We start from the raw sequence: 27685 nt of genomic DNA on the forward strand, positions 1-27685 counted from the left end.
AATTTTGTTGCGACGGTGGGAATCGAACCCGCTACCCTAAGCATACCGCGGACGGAATTGGTTACGCCTTAACCAACTGAGCTAATAGGGCGACTAATTATTCATACTTTGACCTAAATAAATTTATTTTTCCCAATTTACCAATAGACTTACTTATATTTCTGCAATCCTTTTCTTTTTTAAATTCAGATCATTAATTGGTTGACCATACAAATAAATATATTCATCCAAAATATTTGCAATATTTGATTTGTTCGCTGATATGACTTTATTGCTTTATGACACTGCAAATGGTATTGCAAATGCATTGCTACGTTCATTGAAATGTCAAATGTTTTAACGTATGGATATTTTTATGGTGTATGGCTTTTAAATCGTTTATTCTGTGTTCAATTTTATGCTAATCTAGTGCGACGTATTAGAGCAATGACAGATTTTAAAGTTGTACGTGTCAAACAAGGTGAATTACGTGGACGTGCTGAATATAATTTTAATGGGGAAAAATTTTATTCTTATAAAGGAATACCGTATGCGGCACCGCCAGTTGGAAAACTTAGATTTAAGGTTGGTTGAAAAGTATAATTAATATAGCCAGGGCCGTAATGAGGGCACATAGCGCCGGTGGCAAGTATTTATGTTGCGCCTTATATATACCGGGATCAAATTTGCCTGTGTTATCAAAAAATCGAATTTTTTAACTTTATGACGTCATCAGAATCCAAAAATTTTAATTTTGCTCTATCACATCCAAATTTTATCTAATTTTGATCAACCAAGTATGTAATCCTACTAAATTTGGGTCATATTTTTCAAATTTATAATCAAAGTTAGCCTAGCTCTAATATGTTTAAAAAATGTGGAGTACTGGTCCCGGAATTAAGCATGATAGCGATAAATTGATATCACAGCTGAAAAAAGTTGCCCAAAATTAGTGGGTTTCAAAAAAAACTCCAATAAGATCGGATTAAATTTGCCTTTGTGATAAAAAAAAAACGAATTTTTTAACTTTATGACGTCATCAGAATCCAAAAAATTTAATTTTGCTCTAACTACTCAGATAGAAATTTTGGTAAAGAAACTTTTTCGTTCGACTTTATAAGCTTATTTAGAAAGTAAAGGGTTCTACAGGAAATTATAGAAAAGCCTGTATTCGAAGTCATATGGGGAGTTGATTTGTGAAAATTATTGACTATGAAAACTTAAAAAATTTCCTGATTAGGTACTTAAAACACAATGTTTTATTTCTGATTTTAATCATAATCATTTTTGATTAAAATGCAATTTTTGTATAATATATGTAATAATATTTACAGGCTCCAAGACCGCCGCATTCATGGGAAGGTGTTAGGGATGCTTTGGAGGAAGGTTCACCTTGCAGATCACGAGATTTTATAAACATTACTCAATTTGTTGGCAGTGAAGATTGTTTATACTTAAATGTGTATGCTTCAGAGGTAAATTTTTTGTTTCCAAAACTTGGAGAAATTTTGGTTGCTATTTTAAATCATAATTTCTATCTAGAAACCAGACAATGATAAGAAACCAGTTATGGTTTTTGTCCATGGGGGAGGATTTATGACTGGATCATCAACAAGCGATTTTTATGGACCTCAATTTCTTTTAACTGAAGATATCGTTTTGGTTACGCTTAATTATCGTCTTGGAGCATTTGGTAAGTATTTGCTCTTTTATTATCAACTTCATGTCAGTAGTTTGCGAAACAAGCTTAGAGTATAAAATTTATTACTCAAAAAATGATCATGAAAACTTCATCTTACCCCCACCATTAAATTTCCGTTTGTGCTTTTGGATTCATAATTTTCCTAATGGCAGTAGGCTTATTTTAGGAATTTCACGAATATGATTCTTATTTACAGGCTTTTTAGCATTTGAGAATCCTTCAATTGAATGTCCTGGAAACCAAGGTATGAAAGATGTTTTACAAGCATTAAAATGGGTAAAAGAAAATATTAGCGTGTTTCATGGTGATCCTGATAATGTTACGCTGTTTGGAGAAAGTGCCGGTGCAGCAATTGTTCATTATCTAACATTTGCACCAGAAGCATGGGATTATTTTCATAAGATAATCTGTCAGAGTGGTTCTGCAAATGCGGATTGGGCATATGATCGTTCAAGACCACATGAGTTAGCTAAAGAATTAGGATTTGTCTCAGATAATGATCAAGAAGTATATGAATTTTTAGTATCTGTACCAGAAGAAGAAATTGCTGAAGCTCAAGAAAAATTGATTACATATGAAGTAAAGTTCTACATTTTTTATTTTGATTATTTTACGCTTTTTCTGTCAATTCTTTTGTAATTAGCTTCTCATTGGCATCAATTTTCAAGAAACCTAAATTTAGAAAACGATAATAACTTTTCCAATTTTTATGTGAAAATTTTTAATTTATATTTATCTTATTAGGACTTAAGGGAAGGAATCACAGCAGTTTGGTGTCCAGTTATTGAAGTTTTATGTGACAATGAACCTAATCTTATTGTCGAACATCCATTTACGACAATGGCGAAAGGAAATTATTATGACTGTCCATCAATTTTCGGATATAACACCGATGAGGGATTATTATTTTTATCGGCTCATGGTCCTACGGGTTTATTTTTAAATCCTGAATTTAACGATCCAGAAGTAACAGTACCACGTTCAATGCATTTGGTTCGTGGCTCAGATGAATCAAAGAAACTTGGAGAAATTATCAAAAAGTTTTATTATGGTCAATCAATTCCATCAATCATTAACATTGTACCTTTTATTAAGGTAAATTTTTGTCTAAGCTCAAAATCAAAATGTCCTCCAATAATCCATAATTTCATGTACTTAAATTAAAGTACCTACTTAATTCTGGCTTCAAAAAGATCGATGCTTTTCGACAGGTCGTAGATGCAGAAAGTTTTGAAACTGTCTACGGGTGCAAAATATTCTAATCCGTCTCTGACTTGATTAGTTACGAAAGTTATGTCTGGACCGGATTAGTTAAAAAAAATTTCTAATTATTTTATTTTTCCAGATTATGACTGATATTGTATTTTCGGTTGCAATACATTATGCTGTTCGACGAAATGCAGAAAATTTAACAAGTCCTGTCTACTATTATCGTTTCAACGTCGATTCTCCACTAAGCTTAATCAAAAAATTCTTCCAAATTAAGTATCCGGGTGTGGCACATGGTGATGATTTAGCTTATTTATTTAACAACGTTTTAACACCTTTAAAATTGGATAAACAATCTCTTGAATATAAAACAATGTATCGTTTCGTTAAAATGTGGACACAATTCGCACGTACATCAAATCCAAACGTTGAAGATGATCCACTAATTAATATCGACTGGAAACCATCGAATGATAACGATACGTTTTGTTTACATTTAGACGAAGAATTATCATATGGTGTGAATCCAGATTTACAACGGATTAAATTTTGGCAGAATTTAGTTGATACACATTTGGAAAAATTCAAGGCGTATGTTAAACGAGAAAATTCAACAATACAATCGAAATCCCAACTTCGAATGAGTACATTAGGTAATATTGGTCGTAAATTGAGAAAATTGTCCTTAGACAGTGCTCAGGAAGAACAAAGTCAAGTTGAGACGGGTGAAGCTTCTAAACGCGTAGAAAAATAAAACTGGTTTATATTCCTAATTTTAGAAATATTATAAAAATAGAGCAGTTAGAGTATCCACGGGTAAGAGAGAGACCGCTGCGGACCTACCGTATCATTTCCTCTATGGTGACGTCATCCCATGATACATAGAGATACGATAGCTCGACAGAGTTCTCCCTCTTTTACCTGTGAACACTCTGACTTATGACAAGCATAGGCACTCGCGCATTCTATTTTTCTAATATTTTTTTGATTAAAATACATATAAATCATCTACATATAGGTTTATGACGTCAGAAATATCATATTTATTATATTTTCATTTAAATTTGTAAAAGTAATTAAAAAAAATACTTTATAGTCATACTGTATAACTGTTAATGAGAATTTTGTACGTAAATTGATAATTGATTGATTACCATAAATAAAAATCCATACCAATAAAAAATTCTTTTATTTATTTCGCACGTTGTCCCCACGAAAATATTGGTATAATGGAAATTTATATAATAAACATAGTTTCAGAAAATAAATTCTTATATAATTTACCATCTAAAGTTATTCTAAACCACATTACGCATTGAAAGTTGTCATGATGATTTCCAAGTTTTTGAAACTTGTATGATACTTTGTTTATTTTGTTATTGGCTTCAGAAGGATTTTTGAGTGCTTTAAATATAAAAGTTTTTTTGTTTAAAATAGAAGCGTTGGAAAATGCACAAAAAAAAATAAATGTCAAGTTTAAAAAAAACAGTCTGTATATTGATTCCAAAAATAATTTCAGATTTAAAAAAACAGTTGATTGGAGCGATAAAAATCATTAATTTGGAAATAGGGAATATTCATGTATTAAGTGTACAGAAATATTTTAAATAGAGAATAATTTTGAGATGTTTAAGACGCAGTCCTTTTGCCGCTCTCTGTGATTATAGTATATATCCATGGTAATACCATACAAAATATTAGTAATTAATATTATGCAGTATGTCAACAAGTCTGACAAGTAACATACTATGACGTCACGTCTGTTTTTTAAATTTGAATTTCTCTTACTGAATTTGTACTTTTATTAATTAATTTTAAGTAATTAAAAAGATATTAATTACTAAAATAATAAATTTACGGAAAAAAAAAATATTTGAACCAAATTTAAATTTCATGAATATTCCCTATTATGGCTATTTGTAAATGCAAAAATCTTGGATACGATTAATTATGTTACTTATCTAAAGCATTCCAAAATGCTAATCGTTCTGGTATCAAATTCGATAACGGCTCAACCGTTAAATTGTCTTGAAGATTTAAATAATTAAAATGATCTAAACGTGCTGCTGGCCACTTAACATCTAACAGTGGATCATTATCCATTGTGTTTGGATTACCAGTACGAGCAAAATTTGTCCAAAATTTCACCATACGATGGATACCTCGCATTTCCACTGAATCTGGTTCAACATCAATTGGACCATACGAGAATGGAAACAAGTACCCTAAAAAATAGTTTAGTTTTTAGAATTTTTGTATTTTAGATAGTAGAAGTTGAGAAGTTGCATTAATTTTGTTTGTGTTGTTGCATTGAATCACGTTAAATTCACATATTTTGACTCGTTTCTATGGAAAGTTGCGTTATAATATAGTAAAAGCCAGTAGTGTTACTAAAGTGATATGTTGACGTCACTGGCATTGGAATTTACAGATTAGAAAAATCATTTTCAGTTGTAAAATTAAATGAAAAATCAATTTAAAACAATTAAAAAAAAATTTGTTTACCATTATCATCTGCATGCACAACAACTGGGTATGGAATGTCAACTGGAAATGGAATTATTTCGGACATATAATTCATATCAGTTTTATATTGAAAGTAATAAAAATATATTGGGTCCGTCATTCTTTCCAAAAGACGTTTTGCTGTTTGAACAATTTTATGTGAAAATGCAATGTCTGTAGTCATCTGAAAAAAAAACCAATCAGAATTAAAACAATTTATATTAGACATGCCCCTATCGTAAAAATTGGGCCTGAAACCTGGTCATTCACAAACAAACCAGTTTTAAAGAATTTTCCCACTTACCTCAATAAATGGTTTAATATTTTCATAACTGGGCGTTGTATCACCATAATAAAATTGTTTAATTTTATCGCCAATTTCTTTATTTTCCGGTGTGCCACGTGTAACATTAATAAATTTTGGTACCAATAAATTCGAATCAGTAAAATTAGGTTCAATAAATTTCGTATACAATAAGAATAAAGCACCTTCATCTCGGAGAAAACCCAGAATATATGGTACTTGATTAATAGGACCTGATTTTAAGATTGTTTCTGGATGATCTGTTAAAAAAGCATCAGGATTTGATTCGGGATTTTCAACTACTGGTCCTACTTGTCCATATTGTCCCATGGATCGAGACTAGAATTAAAAATTTCAGTAATTATTAACTGAAGAGAATTGTTACTGGTTTCCTGTTTGAATTATAACGCATCTACTTTATCTTCTCATTAATATTTGTAAACGACATTGATCGATTATTATAATTAATGCATTTATTGCAATGACCTTTAACTTGCGGAAAATCATTATAGATTTTTTTGCTTTTCCTATTGTAATAATTAATCATAAAATTAAATGATAAGAAATTCCATGACATGTATAAAACACGATTAACCTGTGTACAAATAATTTGAATACGTTGACCTTTCGACTTAAGGAGCAATTGAGAATGATCTCAAGAGTAAAGACTGATCGCACTGGGAAAACCTTCTTTAATTAATTGACGAGAATCAACTCAATACAAGCGTGTTTTTACTATATTTTTTACCCGAAAATAATTTATAGTACAAAAGGTGGTCAGATGGGTAAAGATCGACCTTATATACGGTCTCTTAGACCACTGACAAACTTTATGCAGTATGAAATCATTTCGGATCTTTCAGCTTGCATGAAGATGATAAAACGGTCTTTATTATACTTACAGGATGGTCATCTAACGCAAGTTGTGCCCTAATCAATTCTTCGGTTGATGTGTTATTTAAAAATTCGAATATACTTTGTTGATCAGACAAATTTTTACCCGGATACTTTAAATTTTCTGCTAAAAATTGATATTGTCGATCGTTCAACACCCATGGTACTGTTGCAACACCGCTCTGTGAAATTGCACGATGAAATAGTCCTTTTGCCGATGGTGATAATAACATGAAAGCAACAGATGCACCGCCTGCGCTTTCTCCAAATATAGTGACTTTATTTGGATCACCACCAAAGCTTGCAATGTTCGCCTGAACCCATTTTAAGGCTTGTACCATATCTTTTAATCCAGCATTACCGGGTACACCAATTGTGGGATCTTCAAAACTTAAAAATCCTACAAAATTTGAACAGGACATCAAAAGTGAGGTTGAGTTCGTAAATGAGCAATTATAAATTTACCAAAAACATTAAGTCGATAATTGAAACCAACATAAACGATATCTTGAGTCAACAAGAACTCAGGTCCATATAATGTCGTCCCTCCGTTTCCAAAAATGTAGCCACCACCGTGGAGTAACACCATAACTGGTTTCAATGAGTCGTTGGGTGTTTCAGGAAGCTAAATAAAATTTTCAAAACATTGAGTCATTAATAATAAAAATATAGGATTTTTTTAAGTTTTATGCTTGAAAAATAAGTTTCATCGATAAAAATGCTTCAAGTGAAATATGTTGGGTGTGTAAGCGCATCTTACGCAAACATTAACCTAGGTTTCCTTTTTACCTAGGTTTCCAAGCTTGATGAAAAGCTAAATCTAACTCCATAACTAGTAATTTTTTCACAAACCGTACAGTTTAAGCAAAAATGGACTGAAGACTTTTACCCAAAATTGTTTTTTCATATCAAAATAGTTATTTCGCCTTTTTATGTGTGCCTTTGAAACTAACATTGAAGCATTTTTCTCGATTAAATTTATCTATCGAGTCTCAATAATTTGAAGTGATTTACTTACTTTAGGCGTGTAAACATTTATGAACAAACAATCTTCACTACCCTTAAAATATCCTTCGGGAAATAAAGTCATTTGAAAACAATCTGCACCTTCTTGTGTCGCATTTAATATTCCCGTCCATGGTTCCGCAGGTTCCGGCGACTACAATCACACACAAAACTTTCAATAAAAATCATCTTACCATAAAACTTGAATTAAACTTACAAAATTTAATTACAAACAAGTAACAACGGACAGTAAGGCGAAATTAAATAAAAGCTCTGAGATTTTTCTCTAAATATACTTATAAATCTAAAATTTACCTTAAATCTTAAGCTACCAATTGGCGGTTTCGCGTATGGTATACCTTGAAATCCAAAAAATTCACCCCCTAAAAGATTTGTCATTACTTTCCCTTGCATTTCACCCTGAGCAATACGAACTTTTGGAACGATTTCATCACTGATTACGATTAAAAATAGTAGTTTAAAAATAAATAAATAAAAAATTGATTTCGCTAACATGATTCAATACTTTTAAGATAATTTTTATGGAAACGAACTGCCGGATTTAACACTTTAAGACATATAATACTATCACACTTATAATTCTTTGCATATTTACATTAAGAATAAATTTTGATTTAAACAAATAATTAATTGTAGATCTATTAGTAATCATAATATCAAATATGTAATTATAAAATAATAATGGGAAAATTTCAAACCGCATACTCTGAGATGCCCAGGTATTACAAACGAAAGAACCTGACGTATATCCACATGGAAATTGGAAAATTAATTTTGGTTAAACTTTCTGAAAATACGGTTTCCAATTGTTAATTAATGTGGATATTAACGTGATTCATGAGCATGTGGGTTTATCGTTAAGGTAAGAGAGTTAAAAGTATACTCGAAAGTTTTCCCAACCCAACCCAAAAGTTTTTGATATAAGTATTCATAACATTACCTAATTCGTTCATTTCCGGTTGTCTGTCTGTCTGCTCGTCCGTGTACACGATAAGTCAAAAACGAAAAGAGATATCATGCTGAAATTTGGATAGCATGCTCAGGGCGTAAAAAGTGACTTTAAGTTCGGAAATGAGCAACATAGCTTAAGTTCTTATAAGTAAATGTTTCTTATAAAAAAATAAACAACTTTTGTTTGAAACATTTTTTCGTAAACATCACTGTTTACTCGTGGTTTTGGCGATCATTGCGAGTGAGATAGACATACGGAATCTCAAATCCATTAGTTCTAGAAAAAAATAGATGAAGCTCATTTTTGTTTAAATGCCTTTGTGAATAAGAAAAATTGTTAATTTTTGGAGTTCTTACAAATACTGACAACTCCTCCGGTGAGTGTATCTACCGCAGAGAGATCGTTTTCTATACATCGCGGGATAAAATCTTGGTTGCGTGTCTCAATAGGATAGGAAAGATTAGCCGGGCTCTCCTAAACATCAGGATATCAATGACTTTATCAACGTTTTCGGGAAAACGAAAGTTTGAATTTGCTATTTAAGAATGTATGAGCATGACAACAATGTTTGATTTAAAGGCTCAAAATTTGTTTGTAGGTAGTCTTTTACTCAAAGAATATGTGGTTAAAATTTCAGCTTAGGTATCCGTGCAAATTTTTAAGAAAAAAGTCATTAAAAATCGATATAAAATACATTGGCTCTTATGGAGGAATCTCAAAAAACGACATATTTTGGAAGTTTTTGATAATTTTCATTTGGAATGAATGAAAACAAATAAAAAAAAAAACTTTTAAATAGAAAGCAAACATATTAGCAATGAATTAGAAAAGAAAAAAACTAAGTGTCACCGTCCATATAAGGGATGTAAGAGCAGGGTAGATTAAGGGTTGAAAATATTTTTATCTTATTTTCAACTTTGATAATGAATTTTGTTATAACTTCATGAATGTAGACGAAAAATAAGAATAAAATTTTTCGATATGTGTCTTGGTTTTCGAAATATCGAAAGCTAAATAATTAAACAAAATTTTCAATTTTCAATATTTTGAAAATTAAGCCAGATATCGAAAAATTTTATTCTTACTTTGCGTCTTATATCGTCAAGTAATAATATAAATTTATCATCAAAATTGAAAATATCTATTTTTAAATTTGTGCCCCCACTACCATGCTCATACATCCTTAAGTGAGGACCTATTTCATTTTATGGTGAAATTTTTAATCTACGGAGTCAACATTGAAATATTATTTAAATAAAAAAAAAAATATATAATATAAATAAATAATTATTTTAATTGTAATGGAAGTCTATTTATGTAACTATAATAATAATAATAATAATAATAATACTTTGGTATAACGGCAATTATATCATTAATGTTTTTCCAAACGATTACCCAAGTTGGAAAATTCTACCAAGTAAATAATTAAAAATTGTTTTTAATATTCTAATCATAACATTTCTTCATGTGCTAACATAATATAATTTTTAAGTACATTAAGGACCACCATCATTTCGAAAATGTAAACAAGCTAAACTTTTTGTCTTGAGCATAGTTTAGCTTGCGTAAATTTTCGAAATTATGTCCTTTATTGTTTTCACTTAGTTAGTTATAAAGTCATAATGCTGAATTAATAACACAAGGTAAAATGTATAATAAATAAAAAATTAATATAAAACATTTTTTTATTTATTTAAATTTATTCTAGCGTATCAAATTAATTATGGGGACAATATAAATTTTAGATGAAGATTTTATCAATTTTTTTCTATTATTTGTGAATATAAAAATTGAAATTAACTGTAACTAAACAAAAAAAAATTTATTCTTTATAAAGAGTTCTGCTTTCAAAAATATCAACATTCAGCTATTCACTTTTGACATCGATATGTTTTCCACTTAGACCATAGGGCCCGTTGTGATACCGAAAAAGGGTTGGCCCATCCCCGGCCACTACTCCATGAACCATTTGGAGCTGTTTAAGAACAGCAGGAGAGCTTTGACGCCGACGGAGTCCAGGTTGGAGAGGTCGTCAAAAAGAGGCTGGCTCAAGTAAGTCCATCTCCTCATGACAAGAGCTGGGCAGTAACAAAGAAGATGAGACATTGTCTCCTCCTCGTCAACACTGTGACAGCTCATGCAGTGGTCGTGATACACTGCCATTCTGCATCTGCATGCCTCCCAGGCGTTCTGCATGCCTGCCGCCCAACCAGTGTCCTGTAATAGCCGCAACAACTTTGCGAATAGAGGCCCTTGGAAGTGATATAAAATCTTCGGAACTCCTGCGATTGTACTCAGACCATATCTGTCTTGTAGTACCACAAGTACGTTCTTCCCTCCATCTAAGATTGGCTCTTTTTAAGATATCCTCTTTGAGGAGCAACTTGCAGGTCGCAAATGGAACTCCCGGATATTTATTCATGCTCGTGTCCGGCAGCATTCTGCCATTTCTGGCAAGCTCGTCGGATTCGCAATTTCCTCGTATGTCCATGTGTCCTGGTACCTATATCAGGTTTACATTCATTTGTTCCGCCAGCTCATTTAAGGACGTACGGCAGTCCTGTGCTACCTTTGACCGAATTTGCATTACAAACGGAGAAAAATTAAAGGACCTTTGAGTTTCGAATAATATGAGTTAAAATTATTGTAAGAGTTTTTGAAAAGTGAGGAACTTGTTGGTACAAGAAATAGTGGCCACGCGTGGACTTATCCAAGTTTATTTTGGTATGTTTTATCACACCTTTAACTTAAGTTTTATGGCATTCATAAAATGTTAAAACTTACGTCACTATACTATAAGTTACGTCATCCAATGGCATAAAAAATATCGCTTTTAAAACAGGGTGTCCCAGGCCAAACTATTTATCACTCAAATTGGAAAACTAGCTGGAAAAGTGAAAGAAAATGAAATAAGTTTGAACGTATATTTTGTAAATAATATTAAAAACACAGAAATTAAATTCAACTATCGGAACAGGTGTGATCATTTCTAAGAATGATATAATTTTAAATTTTTTATTAAAATTGAAAGGAAGGCCAAAAATTAATTATATATAATGAGTTGTTGCCTTAAGAAAATAATTGGTTCCAAATTGAAATAATATTGTAATTAAATAACCACGAGTGACGTCTCCAAAGAAAATTTTCTTTAATTTAATCCTACACGTGTCTATTACTTTGTACCTACATTAGCATCAATGTCCGGCGTAAGACGGTCAAGAATTAGGCCTGGATTTACATTTTGGGCCACTTAGGTCAAAATACTTTTGCTTTCATGTGAATTTGATCTTAGACATGACAAAAAACGTTGAAGATGTTGAAAAAATTTTATACTTTTGATTTTCACAAACGTAAAATTTTTAAGCCTTGATTCATACGCTTTCTGAAATAATGACGAAATCTTAAACATATAACATCGATAAAAAAAATTTGCGGGGAATTTTTCTCTTCAGTTCAAATTGTATGGGTATATATTTAGCTGAAGAAACTTGGGCCGGCATTTTTTGCAGTTGCCCAAGGGCGGCGCTTTGTGTAAATCCGGCTCTGCCAAGAATATAACATAAGCTTGATGCTGCTTCTCCATCTTAGATCTATTCAGATGAATGTTCCATTAATCAACTAGACTTTGTGAATAATTGAAAATTTTATGTTAAATCAATTTATAGACAGCATAATAGAAATTTCTTAGGTTTTTAAAAAATATTTTCAATCGTTTTGGATCACTATGAATCATTTTTGAACATTCCAAAACATCTTGGAACATAATAGGACATTTAGTAACATTTGAGTATTCTATAACATTCTAGATTATTCTTGTACATTCTAGATCATTCTGGAATGTTTAAGCAAATTCTCTAAACCTTTGAATATAATAGACATTCTAAATCATTCTCGAAAAGTCTGGAATATTCCACTCGAACTTTTCAGATCATATTGCCGAATTTAACCATGTAGCTCTAAAAAGCGTTAAATGTTTCTTTTGGTATACCTAGACTCACTATTTCACTCAGTTAATCGATTACGGATTCGCTGCCAATATTTTACAAAAAAAAAAAATAACTTCCCAATAATTTTTGATTCAAAAAAAAGAAAGTTATGTAAATAGGAAGACACTCTCACAAAAGTTATAAAATTATATTTTTATTTTTGATAAGATAAATAATTATTCCCGGCAATAAACATTGGTTTAAATTAATTTATTATTAACATGCTCTAGTTTGGAAATTTTGGATACGAAGTCAGTTAGTTTTTTTTTCGTGAAATGTTCGGACGAAGTGTTAATTGTGAATAACTTTCATTTGATTGTGGAGTATTTACAAAGTATGGATGATTATTTAAATTATTTGCCTATTAGAATAAATTTTTTTTAGTTTCTTTTTATTTAAAACCATTTTGTTACGTTTTTTATTATTTTATTTATATTACATTCTAATAAACCTAAAATATGCTTAATTATACAATTGTGACAACTTATAATACATAACTGTAATACACTTTGCATAAGTAACAACATAAATAGTGGTGAAGATCATAAACGGTAACAGCAATGTGTAAAAATAAAAATAACATACATTTACTGATATCATTAATAAAACTAATTATTAAGTTGGGGCTTGGACATGGATGTACACAGCCTTGGATCTAAGGAGAGATAAATAAACTACTTTTGGCCTAGAGGGACCCAAATTACGATTTTTAACTTTGAGATATGCAAGATGTGTACATCCGTGCATATTTTGTGGCATCTGTTTCCTTTAAATCCGTATCTTTTGTAAAAACAAAATTAATCGTTTTTTTTTTCGCAATGTCTTTTTTGTGACTGTTGCCTCCCATCACATTTATGGGCTTCCAATATTTGTAGTGATGAGCTAAACTTTGCAGTCATATTTCCACCAGGGCACTTAATTAAGAAATCTTCAAAAAAAAAAAAAAATAATAACTAGTACTAATTTTCATTTGTCTCTCACTTTTTTTAAAGCATACAGAATCGAGAAAAGTTTAAAAAAATGGCATCTGTTACAATTGAAATAAAACAAGGAAAGTTAAAAGGTAAAAAAAATTTGGACATTTACGAAAATGAGTTTTACAGTTTTGAAGGGATACCATATGGAAAACCACCAATTGGAGATTTAAGATTTAAGGTATGTTAAAACTGCCCTGTGTTAAATAATAAAAATATCCTGAATTAATACAATTTTAACAAATATACAGCCTCCATTACCTGCAGAGCCCTGGGAAGGTGTATTTGATGGTACAATTGGAACCAAAGTATGTCCATCTTATCTCAATGTACTAAGTTATCCCGATTTGGTTGATGAAGATTGTTTAAGAGTTAACGTTTACACACCAGTCGTAAGTCTTAGTACAATAGTTATTATAACCCATTGAATTTTCGTTAAATTATCATTTGTTCGCAAGGAAATTTTCGTTTTACCGTCATAGTTTTACCTTTCTAACTGAGACAGCGAGTGAATTTTATATGCATTAGCAGCTCTGTAACTGCGGACTGAGATAACCTTGTATTATTTACTTATTCTTATTCTACCCGCAATGTTCGCACTTTACTAATTTTGAGCCTCAATGACCTTCAGTTTTAATTTTGCTTTACTATCATACGCATGTTTATTTGAAAAATGCCGAAACCAAGGCTCAAATCGTTATCAGTACATGAATCAGAATAAATACAAAATTCAATCACAAAGTTCTGAAGAACAAAAAAAACTAGAACGTGTACTTTTATCAGAATAGCCTGAACTGGAACTGTGTTTTCTAACATGGGTCAAGAAAATTCGTCAGAAAAAGGTTCCAGTACGTGAACCGATGATTATATAAAAGGCACAAGATTTCACGCGAAGGCTCTGATAGGGTGTAAAAAAAGGAACGGTACAGTTTGCATAGCAATTTGTGGGGAAAGTAACGCTGTTGATGTTAATAAATGTAGCCAATGAATTGACGTGAAATCACTATAGTTGAAATAACCTGTATTCCGACCTCTATTAATGGAACCCTTTGTAAATGAGATAGATATTTATTTATACCTGGATATCTGAGACACTGGGTAAGTGGAATAAATGGTCTCTATAAGTGAGACAAATTTGCAGTTCCCTTGATGTCTCACTTAACCAGGTTTCATTGCAATTTTTATTGAATAATAAAGATTAAATGAAGAATAAAAAGTGATTCGACAAAAAAATAAGAAAATTTTCTTACCTCAATTAGAGGAGGACTTGAGGTCGCAGCCTTATCTTAAATTCGGTGCTGGAGAACCTTTTTATTCAAATTTTATGGCTATTATACTATTGACGTTTGTTTGATGATTGGTTTGATAGTCGAATTAATTTAAAATATCGATATTTTTATTTATTTAAGGATTTAACGCAGAAATGTGATAATTTATTGCCAGTGATGGTACACATTCATGGAGGAGCCTTTATCACTGGTTGTAGTATCAGAGATGAACTGGGACCTGATTTTTTAATGAGTAAAAATGTAATCTTAGTCACATTCAATTACCGTCTAGGCGTTTTAGGTACTTACGAATTCGATAAACCATTTCCTCTAAAAATAAGTTTTATGTATTTTTCTTATCAACAGGATTTTTTTCATTGAATGATGTATCATTAAATGTTACGGGAAATGCTGGTTGCAAAGATATGGTGGAAGCATTAAAATGGATTAAAAATAATATTTCAAATTTTGGTGGAGATCCATATAATGTCACAATTTTCGGAGAAAGTGCTGGAGCTGTTGGAGTTAGTTCATTGTTAATAAGTCGTTTATCACGAGGACTATTTCATAAAGCTATTATTCAAAGTGGTTCAGCAACTTGTCCTTGGGCGTTTAACAGTATTTCGGTGGAAGAGGCAAATAAATCTTTTCTGGGAAAGCTTAAATGTAACACATCAGATCCTAAAAAAATCTTAGAATTTTTACAAAGTAAAACGTATGCGGAATTGGGTGATGCTGAGTATTATACATTTAGTAGAGTATGGATAAATAATTTGAAAGTGGATTTACACGTTCTGATAACTAAGAAACTAAGCAGGAAATCTTTTCTGCCGATGGACGCAGAGGAAATACTTTCTGCCAATCGTCTATTTTAGACTTACAGTATTCTGAAAAACAATTCTAAAAGAATGAGTGCTTAGTAAGTTTAACATAGACCTTTTTCATTCTTTTTCAAAATGTTTTAGAATCTTTTAGACTTATTTTTCTAGAATTAGAACACTGCAAGACTAATTGGATTATCGGCCGGAAAATATTTCCACCAAGAGGGCTTACTCTTTGGCGGTTTGATTCAATATGATTTCAGCATTTTGTCCCATTTTACGTACTTTGATCCTTTAATCAAATCGAATTTCTTTCAATTGAACCTAATTAAGTTTTGGGCAAGAAACTTCGAAAATCGCATTGCAAATCTTTTTTTTGCCTTTGAATCGTGTACTTAATGCGTAGAATGGAACAACGGTAACAATTAATGTTTTTTTTTATGGAAGACAGGTCGGGAGCCACGGTGATTGCGAGGCCCTGTTTTTTTCAACGCATTTTTCGAATGTGTAAATCCATCCGTCAAAAGAAATAAAATTTAAGGGTACTATTTTTTGTTTTAGAAACTTAATAGTATTCAATTACCTAATTTCGCCCCCATTATTGAAGTGGATCATGAAACTGCATTTTTAACTGAACATCCGGAAGAATCAATAAAAAATGGAAGTTTTTTCAAATGTCCAACGATAGCGGGCTTTTTGAATGAGGATGGTAGTATTGTTGAAATGTTGGGATTGGCCAAGCCTAATTTACAAGATTTCCGTTATTTGTTTCCATATAAGGTTTTGCAAGATAATGATAGTTCAACATTAGAAACAATTTCGAAAAAATTACAAACTTTTTATTACAAAAATGAAGTACCTTCATATGAAAATAAACACATTTTTAACAAGGTATTTTCCTCATACAAAGAATCTTTATAGAGAATAGCTTTTGGTATAATTTTCTAAAAATTTGGAAAATGTCAGTTGGGGGAGAATAAATCATTCTTCGGTTTCTAAGCTTTCGAGACAGTTTACCGAGAACTTGAGAAGAGCATACAGTGTATATTAAATGAAAACTAGTACAATGACGCATAAAATATCTCGAAAAGTATGATTTTTTGACCTTTGTGTCCATTCAGACTTTTGTCCTTTTCGGTTTTACTTTTATCATATTGAATACTTTTCTTAAGAAAATAAAAATGTATAATTAAAGGATAATCATCACCGACTGACATCTTCAAAAAGGTTCGTTTCCATAATACCACAAATCACAAGTGCACTTGTTGAAAGTGAACTAGTGGCTTTTTAAAAGTTGGGTTAATACTTGTGGGTAGTAGTACCTTGTGGGTAGATTGTGAGCCATTCAGGCTTCCGTATGGTACACCCCTATAAGTTATTTAAAATATAAGTTGTTTTAAAAACTGTTAATTTTATTCTTTAGATTATAACCGATATTTATTTTGGGATACCAATAAAAAAACTTGTCCAATACATTTCATTATACTCATCGTATCCAACATATTTCTATAAATTCTTTCTAACATCGAAAATCAACAAAGAAGCTGGCGTATTAAAACATTTAGATGATACACGCTACATATTTAGTACAAAAACAACAAAGGATTTGGTAACAATTGGATCAATGGAAGAAAAAGCTGTTAATTTGATTACAACTTTATGGACAAATTTTGCAAAATCGAATAATCCAAATCCCTTACCAAACGATTATCATAGTATTGAATGGCAACCGATTACTGGATCAAAATTAAATTATTTCCATATTGATCATTATCCAAGACCGGCGGAGGATCCAGATAGTAATCGTTTTAAATATGTGGAAACATTATTTGAATCTTGAATAAATTTTATATTTGTGTAATTTTTCATGTTAATAGTTGCTTTAATAAAAATTATTACTTCAATTTTTATTTCCTTAATATAGGCAACGAAACCAAAATAATGACTAACACAGGAAAAAACTCCGCGATAGTAAATGGGAGCAAGTGGAAAATGTTTGTCAGAATATCCTAAACAAAATTATTTTCATGCGAAATTGTGCCTTTTCTGATTTACGCCCATGCGGTAGGACAGAAATTCCCTGCTTCCGGAAACCGCATTCTGTTCTTTCCTCTCATGAACACTATGTTCCTATTCATATCATAAATGTTGAAATTGCCATCCAATTTCTGTCCATAATAATAAATATTACACTTACTAATAAAGAAAGGAAAAAATCAATCACTTCAGTTTATCTGCATGAAACCACGTCCAGTGTAAGAAGCGGGAACAAATGCACCCGTTTTATGTACTTTTTGGGTCAAAATTAACTTATACAACGTGTTCTGTTATTAACTGCAGAAACCTAACTTCTCAAAATAAGCTCATCAAGAGCAAGAAAAAAACTCTTTTCCAAATTTGGATCTGAGTCCTAATTTGGGAGCTACGCAGGTATGACAAAAATTGATAAATTTGTTTATTCACTGACTATGATTCGATAACCAGTAGCCAATTACGATTTTTTAATTATATATCTATTTATATTTTCAAATATTATAACATCCGATGAAGTTAAGGAAAGAACATTCCCCAAGCTGGCGCAGATCCCGCATTCCTGATATGAAATCTCGCCAAAAAATTATTTTGCATTCCAAATTTTATAACCAAATGTAATCATGCAATTTTATGTCTTGAAGGATTATAAAAATTTATGAATACCACGTGATATAAAATTTCATATTTTCATGGTCAATGTCCAAATGGACTAAATAATAAATCTTTCAAGATAATTAATTTAAAGAAAATTGCATTTGATTCATATACAATGATTTAATTATTGAATTCAAAAGACAGTTTTCGAGGCATTGTTCGAAATGGTGGATATAATTGTTGAAATTGAACAAGGAAAATTATGTGGACGTATTGCTAAAGATGCAAATGAAAATGATTATAAAAGTTTTCAAGGTATACCGTATGCGAAACCACCGATTGGAAAATTACGGTTTAAGGTAATTCAAAATTATTTTCCATTAAGTTGGTTGGTACGGTTATACAGAGGGGTCCATGATTGGATGCACGGCATTTGAGATATAATATAAAATTGGAAACAAAGAGCGATTTTCTCCGAAACTAGGCATCCAATCGATACATACACACGATTTTTGTATTTTTTGGGTCAAAATTACCTTATATACAGAGTTTTATCGAAAACGGACACATAAATTTTTTCCCGATTTTTTCTAAGTGGATCAGAAGAAGATAATTTAATTACGAAAATAATGATATAGGCTTGTCTGAAAAAAAGCCGTTCGTGGAATTGATTAAAATTAATATTATTAAAAATAGCCATGAACACTTTTTGATAGAAAATCAATAAGTCTCATCTGGTTATCAAATGGGTGAAGGTCGACCTTATACTATCTCTTGTAAGAATCTAAAATATTTGATTTGTTAAGGCCCCAGAACCGCCAGAGCCATGGAAAGATGCAATCTTAAATGCAAAAAAAGAACGAAGTGTTTGTTACTCAGTAAGTCTTTTGCCAGGAGAAGGATGCATTGGTTCCGAAGATTGTTTATTTTTGAACGTTTACACACCCAAGGTAAAAATTTTCAAAGTTTCTGTTTGAAGGTTTTTTTTTTTTTTTTTAATTTTATTAAATATTGTTTTTTAGTTAGGAAATGAATCACAAGAAAAATTACCTGTGATGGTATGGATACATGGAGGTGGATTTTTTTCTGGTTCTGGAAACTCAGATATTTATGGCCCGGATTATTTAATGGCTAAAAATGTAGTTTTAGTAACAATTAACTATCGTTTGGGATATTTAGGTAAGATTATTTTACAAAAACAAAAAAATAATAATAAAATTGTTATTACATTTCGAAAAAGGTTTCCTCAGTCTTAAGGATCCAACGTGTGAAGTAACTGGCAATGCTGGATTAAAAGACCAAACACAAGCTTTACTTTGGGTACAAAAGAATATTTCCACTTTTGGAGGTGATCCAAATAATGTTACAATCTTTGGTCAAAGTGCAGGCTCGGCTTCCATAAGTTATCATATTTTATCGCCATTATCAAAAGGCTTATTTCATAAAGCAATATTGCAAAGTGGTGTGGTCTTGAATCCTTGGGCAAGACAAGCTCGTCAGGATTATGAATTTATTCGATTAATGGGTTGTACATCAACAGACGATAAAGAAATTTTGGAATTTGTACAAAATCAAAAATTGGAGGATATTTTAAATGCTCAAACAGCTTCTTTCCCTCTCGAGGTTTGTTTATACATTTGATGGGCTAATTAATACCAAATTTTAACACGGATATTAAATTTTTTTAGGTTCGTCCATGTGGTGAGAATTGTGAGATATCACCAAATATCGAACCGAACATTCAGTCTGCATTTATTTCGGATTCACCAGAAAATATTTTACGTGAAGGAGGTTTTAATGATGTTCCAATTATGATTGGAATAAACGACCAAGAAGGATTGATAATGAATTTAGATTTAATGGAGGAATATACAAGCCATACTTTAAAACATGATATTTTAATACCGAGGGATTTACAGGAAAAATTAAAAACAAAAAAAGAAATCGATATAGCGATCAAGAAAATAAAAGAATTTTATAAAATTACGAATGATACTCAAAATTTGACGGATGTAAGTAAAAGTTTGAAACCATTTTATCGATCCACCTTAAAAGGAAAATTGTCTCAGACGTAGATTATTTCTGTAATGCTCAAATTTAAGTAAATAATTTAAAATTAATAATCATTTCCATGTTATTGGGAGAAAGTTTATCTTTTTTACTGATTTTATGGAATCAAAATATCATTTCCACTTGATCTCCTAGCTAGGTTTCATTTAAAAAAAATTTCGTTTTAGCCGTGTTTTCAGGTAAAACTGAAACAAACTGCAAAATATGACTCTTCCTGACATCTATTGGTGTTTATCGTAGTTAACGAAATAAAGTACATTACCGGGACATTCAATTTGGTATTTGTGTTGAGACATTTAAAACGATTCTTATATTAGTGATAAAATTTGTGTCTCTTTAACTCAAAAAATATCGAGCAACGCTCGGTCATCCAGATATTTCAGGATTTAATTCAAGCTACAGAGGCTAAGACTAATTCTTGATTAACTAAATATTGGCATGAGCTATTAAATTGTACCCAGTCTCTAGACTTATTCGGATTAGACAATGAAGCATATGATGTAGTATAGACTCGCGCTTCGGACCCGTCATTGTATAAGCCTGACACACTCTTCACATCTTTGAACAATTTTTTTAACCATCAAAAATATTTTTCAGTACTGGACGGACATTTTGTTTGCATATCATACTCAAATATTTGCAAGAGAATTTGCACGTAAATCAAGCCAACCGGTTTACAATTACTTGTTTAAAATCGACATAAAAGATGTAAAATTTAGTTGTAACGTATTTGGATGGGAGGCTTATGAAGGTGCAAATCATTTAGATGAACTACCATATTTATTCAAAGCACAACCGTTTCCTGTAATATCATCAAATACACCACAAGCTATTGGTTTACACATAATGACAACATTATGGACGAATTTCGCCAAAACTGGTAATCCAAATCCTGAAAAAACTGATCCACATGTTAATGTCGAATGGAAACCTTTTACTAATGTTGATGAAAATTATCTCGAGATTGATTTGAAGCCACAACTTAAAAAGAGCTTACTCCATGGAAGAATTCAATTTTGGGATAATTTGTACAAACTTTAACTATGATTTTTAACTATCGCAATTTCTTTTTTATTAATCTGATCATCTGCCCTACGTGCGTCCCCTCATAATTAGTTCTAATATTAGGTGGTGGCACTAAAGAAGGTCCAAGGATCCCCTCATATGTTAATATGACGCGCTCGAGTTACTACACCAATCTTCTCTTGGAGATTGTGAATTTTACGGGTAATTTTGTTGAAAATCTTTTTTTGTCTTTTGTCTAATAAATATTTTTTATTATCATGTGCATCTTTATTTTGAACGTGTAAAGACGGAGTAGGACCCCGCTTTTCCTCTATGTAGCGAGACACTTGCCACTTAGCTACGTCACTGCAATTGGTAAAGGTAAGTAGGTAATATCTACATGGTTCGACCTTGGTTTTGATATTTAAATACACCTATAAAATGCATTCTCTTACCTGACATATTTTAATCATAGTTTTCAATAAATAATATATGTAATATGTATTTATTAAATGGAAGCAAGAAAACCGATTACAATAATTCTATTATGAAAGCTTTTAAATGTCAATCAGATAAGACACAAATAAAGAGTCATCTCTATGATAATAATTAAGTCAGGCGTACAGAGAGAGAAAAGTGCAAGATTCAAATAGCAATGGATTTTTCAAAAAGCAAGTGATAAATGCGATAAAGGGACAGAATAGTCCAAGCATTGAACATATTAAACCGGTATCGAGCTTCTAGAATAGACTTATTAATAGTAAAAAAGTTAACCGTAAAGTCTCTTCACACTATCGCGGGGAAGCACAAACTTCGTTAAAAAAAAAACTTCGGGGAAGCCCGTAGTCCGGCCAGCTTCACCCATGCCCGACTTTGCTGAGAAGGAGATGTTTTGTACCTGAGTCAAAGACAACACAAGTCATGAGGCACCCAGAAGAGTACAGACGAGCTTCAACTAAACATACGTAGCAAATTTTTTTGCTATTATATACTATATAACCATTACAGCATCATTCAGTGACGCAAAACAAGAATCGGAGTCTGTTCACCCTCATCAGTTTTTAGAATCCTTCAAAAAATTATATCCATTTTCTACTGATCTAAAAAAAAAGGTTTCATTTGAAAATACTGTACCTACTATTTTGAAGAGCTATGGCAGTATAATTTTATATTCTCAATTAATTTTTATTGAATTAATAAGAGGAATTTATGTACCCACAAATTAGCTAATCAAAAAATACAATAACTTCATTACATCATGACAATTTAGAGACCCTGACTTTGACACTGGCACATCTTACTCTAAATATATGCAGCAAATACAAAGTGTTTCAGTATTGTTGATGCCTCACTATACCAGCGGGTCATATTTTTCAGGTTTGCTCTCATATTTTTCAAATTTGACTTACAGGCTAATATAAGCGAATGATCCGGGTAGTGTCATAATTCAAAAATATTTGCTTAATTTAATATTGTACTATTTATTCGATGTTTTGGGATATTTCGAATAGCAGATCAAATTTGACTACCAAATTTAATGTAATCAAAATCTAAAAACTTTGATTGCTTTTTCTTACTACGACTTTTACCATATTCTCTCAAATAGTTCCTTCCAAAATATTATACATCATCAAGAATAAAATAAAATTTTGTTGACTTTCTATATTCAGTCAAGTCACCACGAAAGGTTTCGCCCGGCTCATTTAGATTTAAGTATTGTTTTGATGAAAAAATTGTATCTTATCTATTATTTTTTTTAACAAAATTAAAATGATCTTTATTCCCTTGCACTCGAATGGTTCCTACAAAAAAAAATAATATTATCAAATAATAAAATGGTGCTTTGTCATTTAGCATAATATACAAATTTTGTCACCGTCATAATATTATGAATTATGATATATAAAAGTTTAATCATCAAATTGATATCAAGGCCATTGTAGTGTATTGATATTAAAATTAAAAAATTTTAAAAAGTGGTACTGTTATTTTTATCCTGTACTAGCTGAATACAGAGAATTACAAAATTATTCCCTTTTTGTATCCAATTATTCCATCTGGCAGTCCTGGAGCAAGCCCCTAAATCAACAGCCAAACCAATGTTTATGAAAAATAATGTGATTGGCAAATTCCATCTATGGGGTATGGGTATGGAAGTTAGCAGACCATGCTCTAGCATCGCCAAATAGACCCTTGCACTCTATCCCCGCTACGCTTTTCAGTGGCTATTATAAACCAACTGATGTACTAAAACCCAGTATTTGCCTAGCGCTGAGTTTCTTAAGTTCTTCTGGTTCGACTATGGCCGAACCAAACCATTTCTTTCGCTGCTGTATGAGCGCTGGGCAGTAACAGAGAAAAAGGATCGTTGTTTCTTCTGAATTTTCTCCGCATCTATCACACGCGGGAAATAGTCTTTTCCAATCTGATGTTGGAACTTGTTCAGGTTATCATGCCCTGTGAGTAACTCTACGATGACTCTAATATCAGCTCTGTTTAGTTTTTTTTTCTAAACCAACCCTGAACTATAGCGAACAAAACAAAAAAAAAATTTTGAAAATCGGTCCAGCCGTTTTTGAGTTTTAGCGAGACTAACGCACGCAATTTATTTTTATATATACAGATCAATAAAATTGAAAAAAAACCCAACTCAACCCACACCCACACCCACACCCACACCCACACCCACACCCACACCCACACCACCACCACCACCACCACCACCACCACCTACGATTCATTACTGTTTCGGACACACAGTAATAAGTTGGACAAAGACCCAAAGACCCACAGCAATTTATTTTTATATATACAAAGATAGTAAACACTTCTTTTGTTTTGGTATCACTAATTGATAAATTATTTTTATAGATAAAATATTCCCTACTTCATCAGTTACTTCATGGTAACCTTGATTATTTATTCTGAAAAATACCTTTCCTATTTTATTTATTATGTTTGTTTACATTATTAACTGAAAAATGTTGTAGAAGTATTAAGGTACGCCAGTAAAATCTTAAAAAAAAAGCTTCAAAAGGCGATGTAAAGCTATTTTTTTGATATGTTATTTGGACCCCTTAGGAAAGTACGAAACTAAGTTTTGCCAGCAAAAAAAAGTTATGTTACTTGCATAATTAAAAAATTGCAAAAAATCGAGACATTTTTTCAATCTCCAAATTCGATAAAACTTAGTATACAAGGTAATTTTGAACCAAAAAGTACAAAAATCGGGTGCAGTTGATGACTGGTCGAATAGTTTTTGAGACACGGACTAAAATCGATCCAAATATTGCGATATCTCAGAAATTCTGCATCCAATCATTAAATTAACCTGATTTTTATACTTTTTGGATCAAAATTACCCCATCCACTGAGTTTCATCAAATTCCAAAATTTTTTTGCGTTTTTCTTGATTTTTTCAATGGGAAAAACTTCCACATACGAAAGAAGGTCATTACTGGAAGGATGATAAGGGAAGACTTGTTTTAAGATAACATTTTTTGGTTGCCAAATCAATTTACCATGACGAGTCAAAAATATGATAAAATGGCTAACTATGATCGCTAAAATTAATCGCAATCAATTTGCTTAATTTTGCCAAATTTATTTTTCATGAGAAAATTTATCACAAAAGTTAATTTGTTTTTTTATAGACTATTCAAGGCTATCAATTAAGATGGATGAATGGCTACGCTACATATACAAAATATTCTGTTTACTGTTGATATTACCACAAAGATGAATTGTGTTTTCATAATCAAGAGATCACGTGACGTGACTCAAGTATCAAGTATATAAATATTAAAACATATTTAAAATAAATCAATTGAGTTAGTTCTCCGACTCTTATCGGGAACAGAGACATAATCATTATTGATATTACATAAAAATAGATTTAATTGTTCTGATAAACGTTTTAAGTTTTAATTTGAAAACAAGTTCAATAAACAGATTCTGGCCTATTTACAAAATATTTTGAAACGATTTCATTATTTGGAATAAATAATTTTTTGCCCATTTGTAAACATGGCTGATGTTATTGTTGAAATTGAACAAGGAAAATTATGTGGGCGTATTGCTAAAGATTCAAATGGAAATGATTTTAAAAGTTTTCAAGGCATTCCATACGCAAAACCACCAATTGGAAAATTACGATTTAAGGTATTTATAAGCTTATTTAATTGTTTTTGAAAAATATTAATCTTGTAATATTTTAATTAAGGATCCCCAACCACCTGAGCCATGGACAGAAGAGATTTTAGATGCAAAAAAAGAACGAAGTCATTGTTTTGCACCTGATTTTCTACCAGGAACAAAACCTTCTGGAACTGAAGATTGTCTATTTCTTAATGTTTTTACACCGAAGGTATGTTGTAAATAAAAAATTTTAATATATTAAAAATAATTGCTGGGTTTTATTTTGACTAGTTACCCAAAGAAACATCAGAGAAATTACCAGTAATGGTTTGGATACATGGTGGGGGATTTTATTTAGGTTCTGGAAATTCTGATTTTTATGGTCCGGAATATTTGGTAGCTAAAAATGTTGTATTAGTTACTATTAATTATCGTTTAGGATATTTAGGTGAGAATCATTAAAAATTTCCTTACCAAAATGTAGAATTGAAAATGTTTTTATTTTCCTAAAGGTTTTCTTAGTCTGAACGATGTAAGTTGCGGTGTAACAGGAAATGCTGGATTAAAAGATCAAACACAAGCTTTACGATGGGTGCAAAAAAATATTTCAGCCTTTGGAGGTGATCCAAATAATGTGACAATATTTGGTGAAAGTGCTGGTTCTGCTTCTGTTAGTTATCATCTTTTGTCGCCATTATCAAAAGGTTTGTTTCATAAAGCAATTTTACAAAGTGGTGTTGCGATGAATCCTTGGGCAAGCGAAAAGCGCCATGATTATGAATTGGTTAAATTGTTGGGCTGCAAATCTACTAACGATAAAGAAATTTTAAAATTTTTACAAAATCAGAAAATAGAAGACATTTTAAATGCTCAAAGAGCAACTGTTCCTGTTGAGGTAAGTTAATTTTTCATTCATTCAAAATAAATCGTCAATAATTGCTACTCCCTAAAGAGAGTGTGAAAAGAAAACTAGAGAGTTGTCCCTCTATGATTTCATACAAAAATGTTACCTTTAGAGTTTTGTCAAAAAATTCCTCCAAAGTGTCAAAACTTGTTCAGGCCAAGTGTCAAAGGACCACACTTTATGGCTGTTGGATTTGGATTCTTGGGCATTTCTATTAACTCAGTAAATGAATAAAGCAGTGCCAAAAAATCAAGTACTTAGACTTCTTATTTTGTGCAATTAGAAATAAAAATACGATTTCCAAATGATTGTCAAACTAAGATCATGAAGACATAAATGAGAGAATCTTCTAGTAATTTCAGTAACTAACTATCTCTGAGACTGCAATAGTAAAAGGGGTATGTAATTTTTAGGTCCAATCATGCGGCGAAATATGTGAGATATCACCAAACGTAGAACCGAACATACCATCAGCATTTTTACCCGACACACCAGAAAATATTTTACGCGAAGGTCGTTTTAATGATGTTCCAATAATGATTGGAGTAACCGATACAGAAGGTTTACTAATGGATATGCATTTCTTTATTGAATTCAAAAAATACCAATTTGATAACGATGTACTTATTCCTCGTGGCTTACAGGAAAAATTGAAATCAAAGGAAGAAATTGTGAAAACTGTTAAAAAAATTAAGGAATTTTATAAAATTACTGACATTAAAAGTATGACAGATGTAAGTATATTTTAACGCTTCATTTAAGAATTAATTTTTAAATAATTAATTTAAATATCTTTTATTTTCAGTATTGGACCGATGTTTTATTTGCACACCAAAGTCAAGTTTTTGCAACCGAATTCTCACGGAAAGCAAGTAATCCAGTTTACAATTATTTATTTAGAATCAGTGTTGATGATTTTAAATTTAGTTGCAAATTATTTAACTGGGATGTATATGAAGGTGCGAATCATGGTGATGATTTACCATATTTATTTAAATCAGCATTGGGTCCTTTTGTAACGCCAAATACACCAGAAGCTGCAGGTATACATATAATGACGACATTATGGACGAATTTTGCCAAAACTGGTAATCCAAATCCAGCAACATCTGATCCACATATAAATGTAGAATGGAAACCTTTTACGCCAAATGATGAAAATTATTTGGAAATTGATTTAAAACCACAACCAAAGAAAAGTTTATTGAAAGAACGAATTCAGTTTTGGAATAATTTGTACAAACAATAATTTTAAGTATATGCATGGCCTCGAGAAGAATGTGTGATTATTTTTTAAAACTCAAGAATTTTAATTAAT

At 31.3% G+C, this 27685-nt stretch overlaps 2 protein-coding genes across 2 annotated transcripts; one reads left to right on the forward strand and one right to left on the reverse strand.

Moving 5' to 3' along the window:
• Positions 1-292: 292 nt before the first annotated feature.
• On the forward strand, positions 293-27646 carry LOC123294258. The gene is made up of 12 exons (XM_044875380.1): positions 293-564; positions 1314-1454; positions 1522-1672; positions 1878-2260; positions 2426-2776; positions 3027-3632; positions 13608-13715; positions 13786-13923; positions 19274-19430; positions 19492-19874; positions 26781-27101; positions 27173-27646. The coding sequence occupies exons 1-12, from the start codon at positions 325-327 to the stop codon at positions 27614-27616; spliced, it is 3423 nt and encodes a 1140-aa protein (XP_044731315.1). The 5' UTR covers positions 293-324; the 3' UTR covers positions 27617-27646.
• LOC123293624 (esterase FE4-like) lies at positions 4774-8198 on the reverse strand. The gene is made up of 7 exons (XM_044874504.1): positions 7914-8198; positions 7612-7752; positions 7059-7218; positions 6602-6993; positions 5700-6038; positions 5396-5579; positions 4774-5115 (listed from the first exon to the last, which is right to left on the reverse strand). Exons 1-7 carry the CDS (start codon positions 8112-8114, stop codon positions 4844-4846), a joined length of 1689 nt encoding a protein of 562 aa, XP_044730439.1. The 5' UTR covers positions 8115-8198; the 3' UTR covers positions 4774-4843.
• Positions 27647-27685: the final 39 nt, after the last annotated feature.

The sequence above is a fragment of the Chrysoperla carnea genome, chromosome 2 (genome assembly GCF_905475395.1).
Source record: "Chrysoperla carnea chromosome 2, inChrCarn1.1, whole genome shotgun sequence".
In the NCBI taxonomy this organism is placed as follows: domain Eukaryota; kingdom Metazoa; phylum Arthropoda; class Insecta; order Neuroptera; family Chrysopidae; genus Chrysoperla; species Chrysoperla carnea.

Excerpts from the sequence above, each read along its gene's own strand:
- LOC123294258 (XM_044875380.1), top strand. The coding sequence starts at position 325 with ATGTCAAATGTTTTAACGTATGGATATTTTTATGGTGTATGGCTTTTA. Across the intron at positions 2,777-3,026 it reads ACATTGTACCTTTTATTAAG|ATTATGACTGATATTGTATT; the intron begins GTAAATTTTTGT and ends TTATTTTTCCAG. Across the intron at positions 19,431-19,491 it reads CTATCGTTTGGGATATTTAG|GTTTCCTCAGTCTTAAGGAT; the intron begins GTAAGATTATTT and ends ATTTCGAAAAAG.
- LOC123293624 (XM_044874504.1), bottom strand. The coding sequence starts at position 8,114 with ATGTTAGCGAAATCAATTTTTTATTTATTTATTTTTAAACTACTATTT. Across the intron at positions 6,039-6,601 it reads TTGCGTTAGATGACCATCCT|TCTCGATCCATGGGACAATA; the intron begins GTAAGTATAATA and ends TTTTAATTCTAG. Across the intron at positions 5,580-5,699 it reads ATATTAAACCATTTATTGAG|ATGACTACAGACATTGCATT; the intron begins GTAAGTGGGAAA and ends TTTTTTTTTCAG.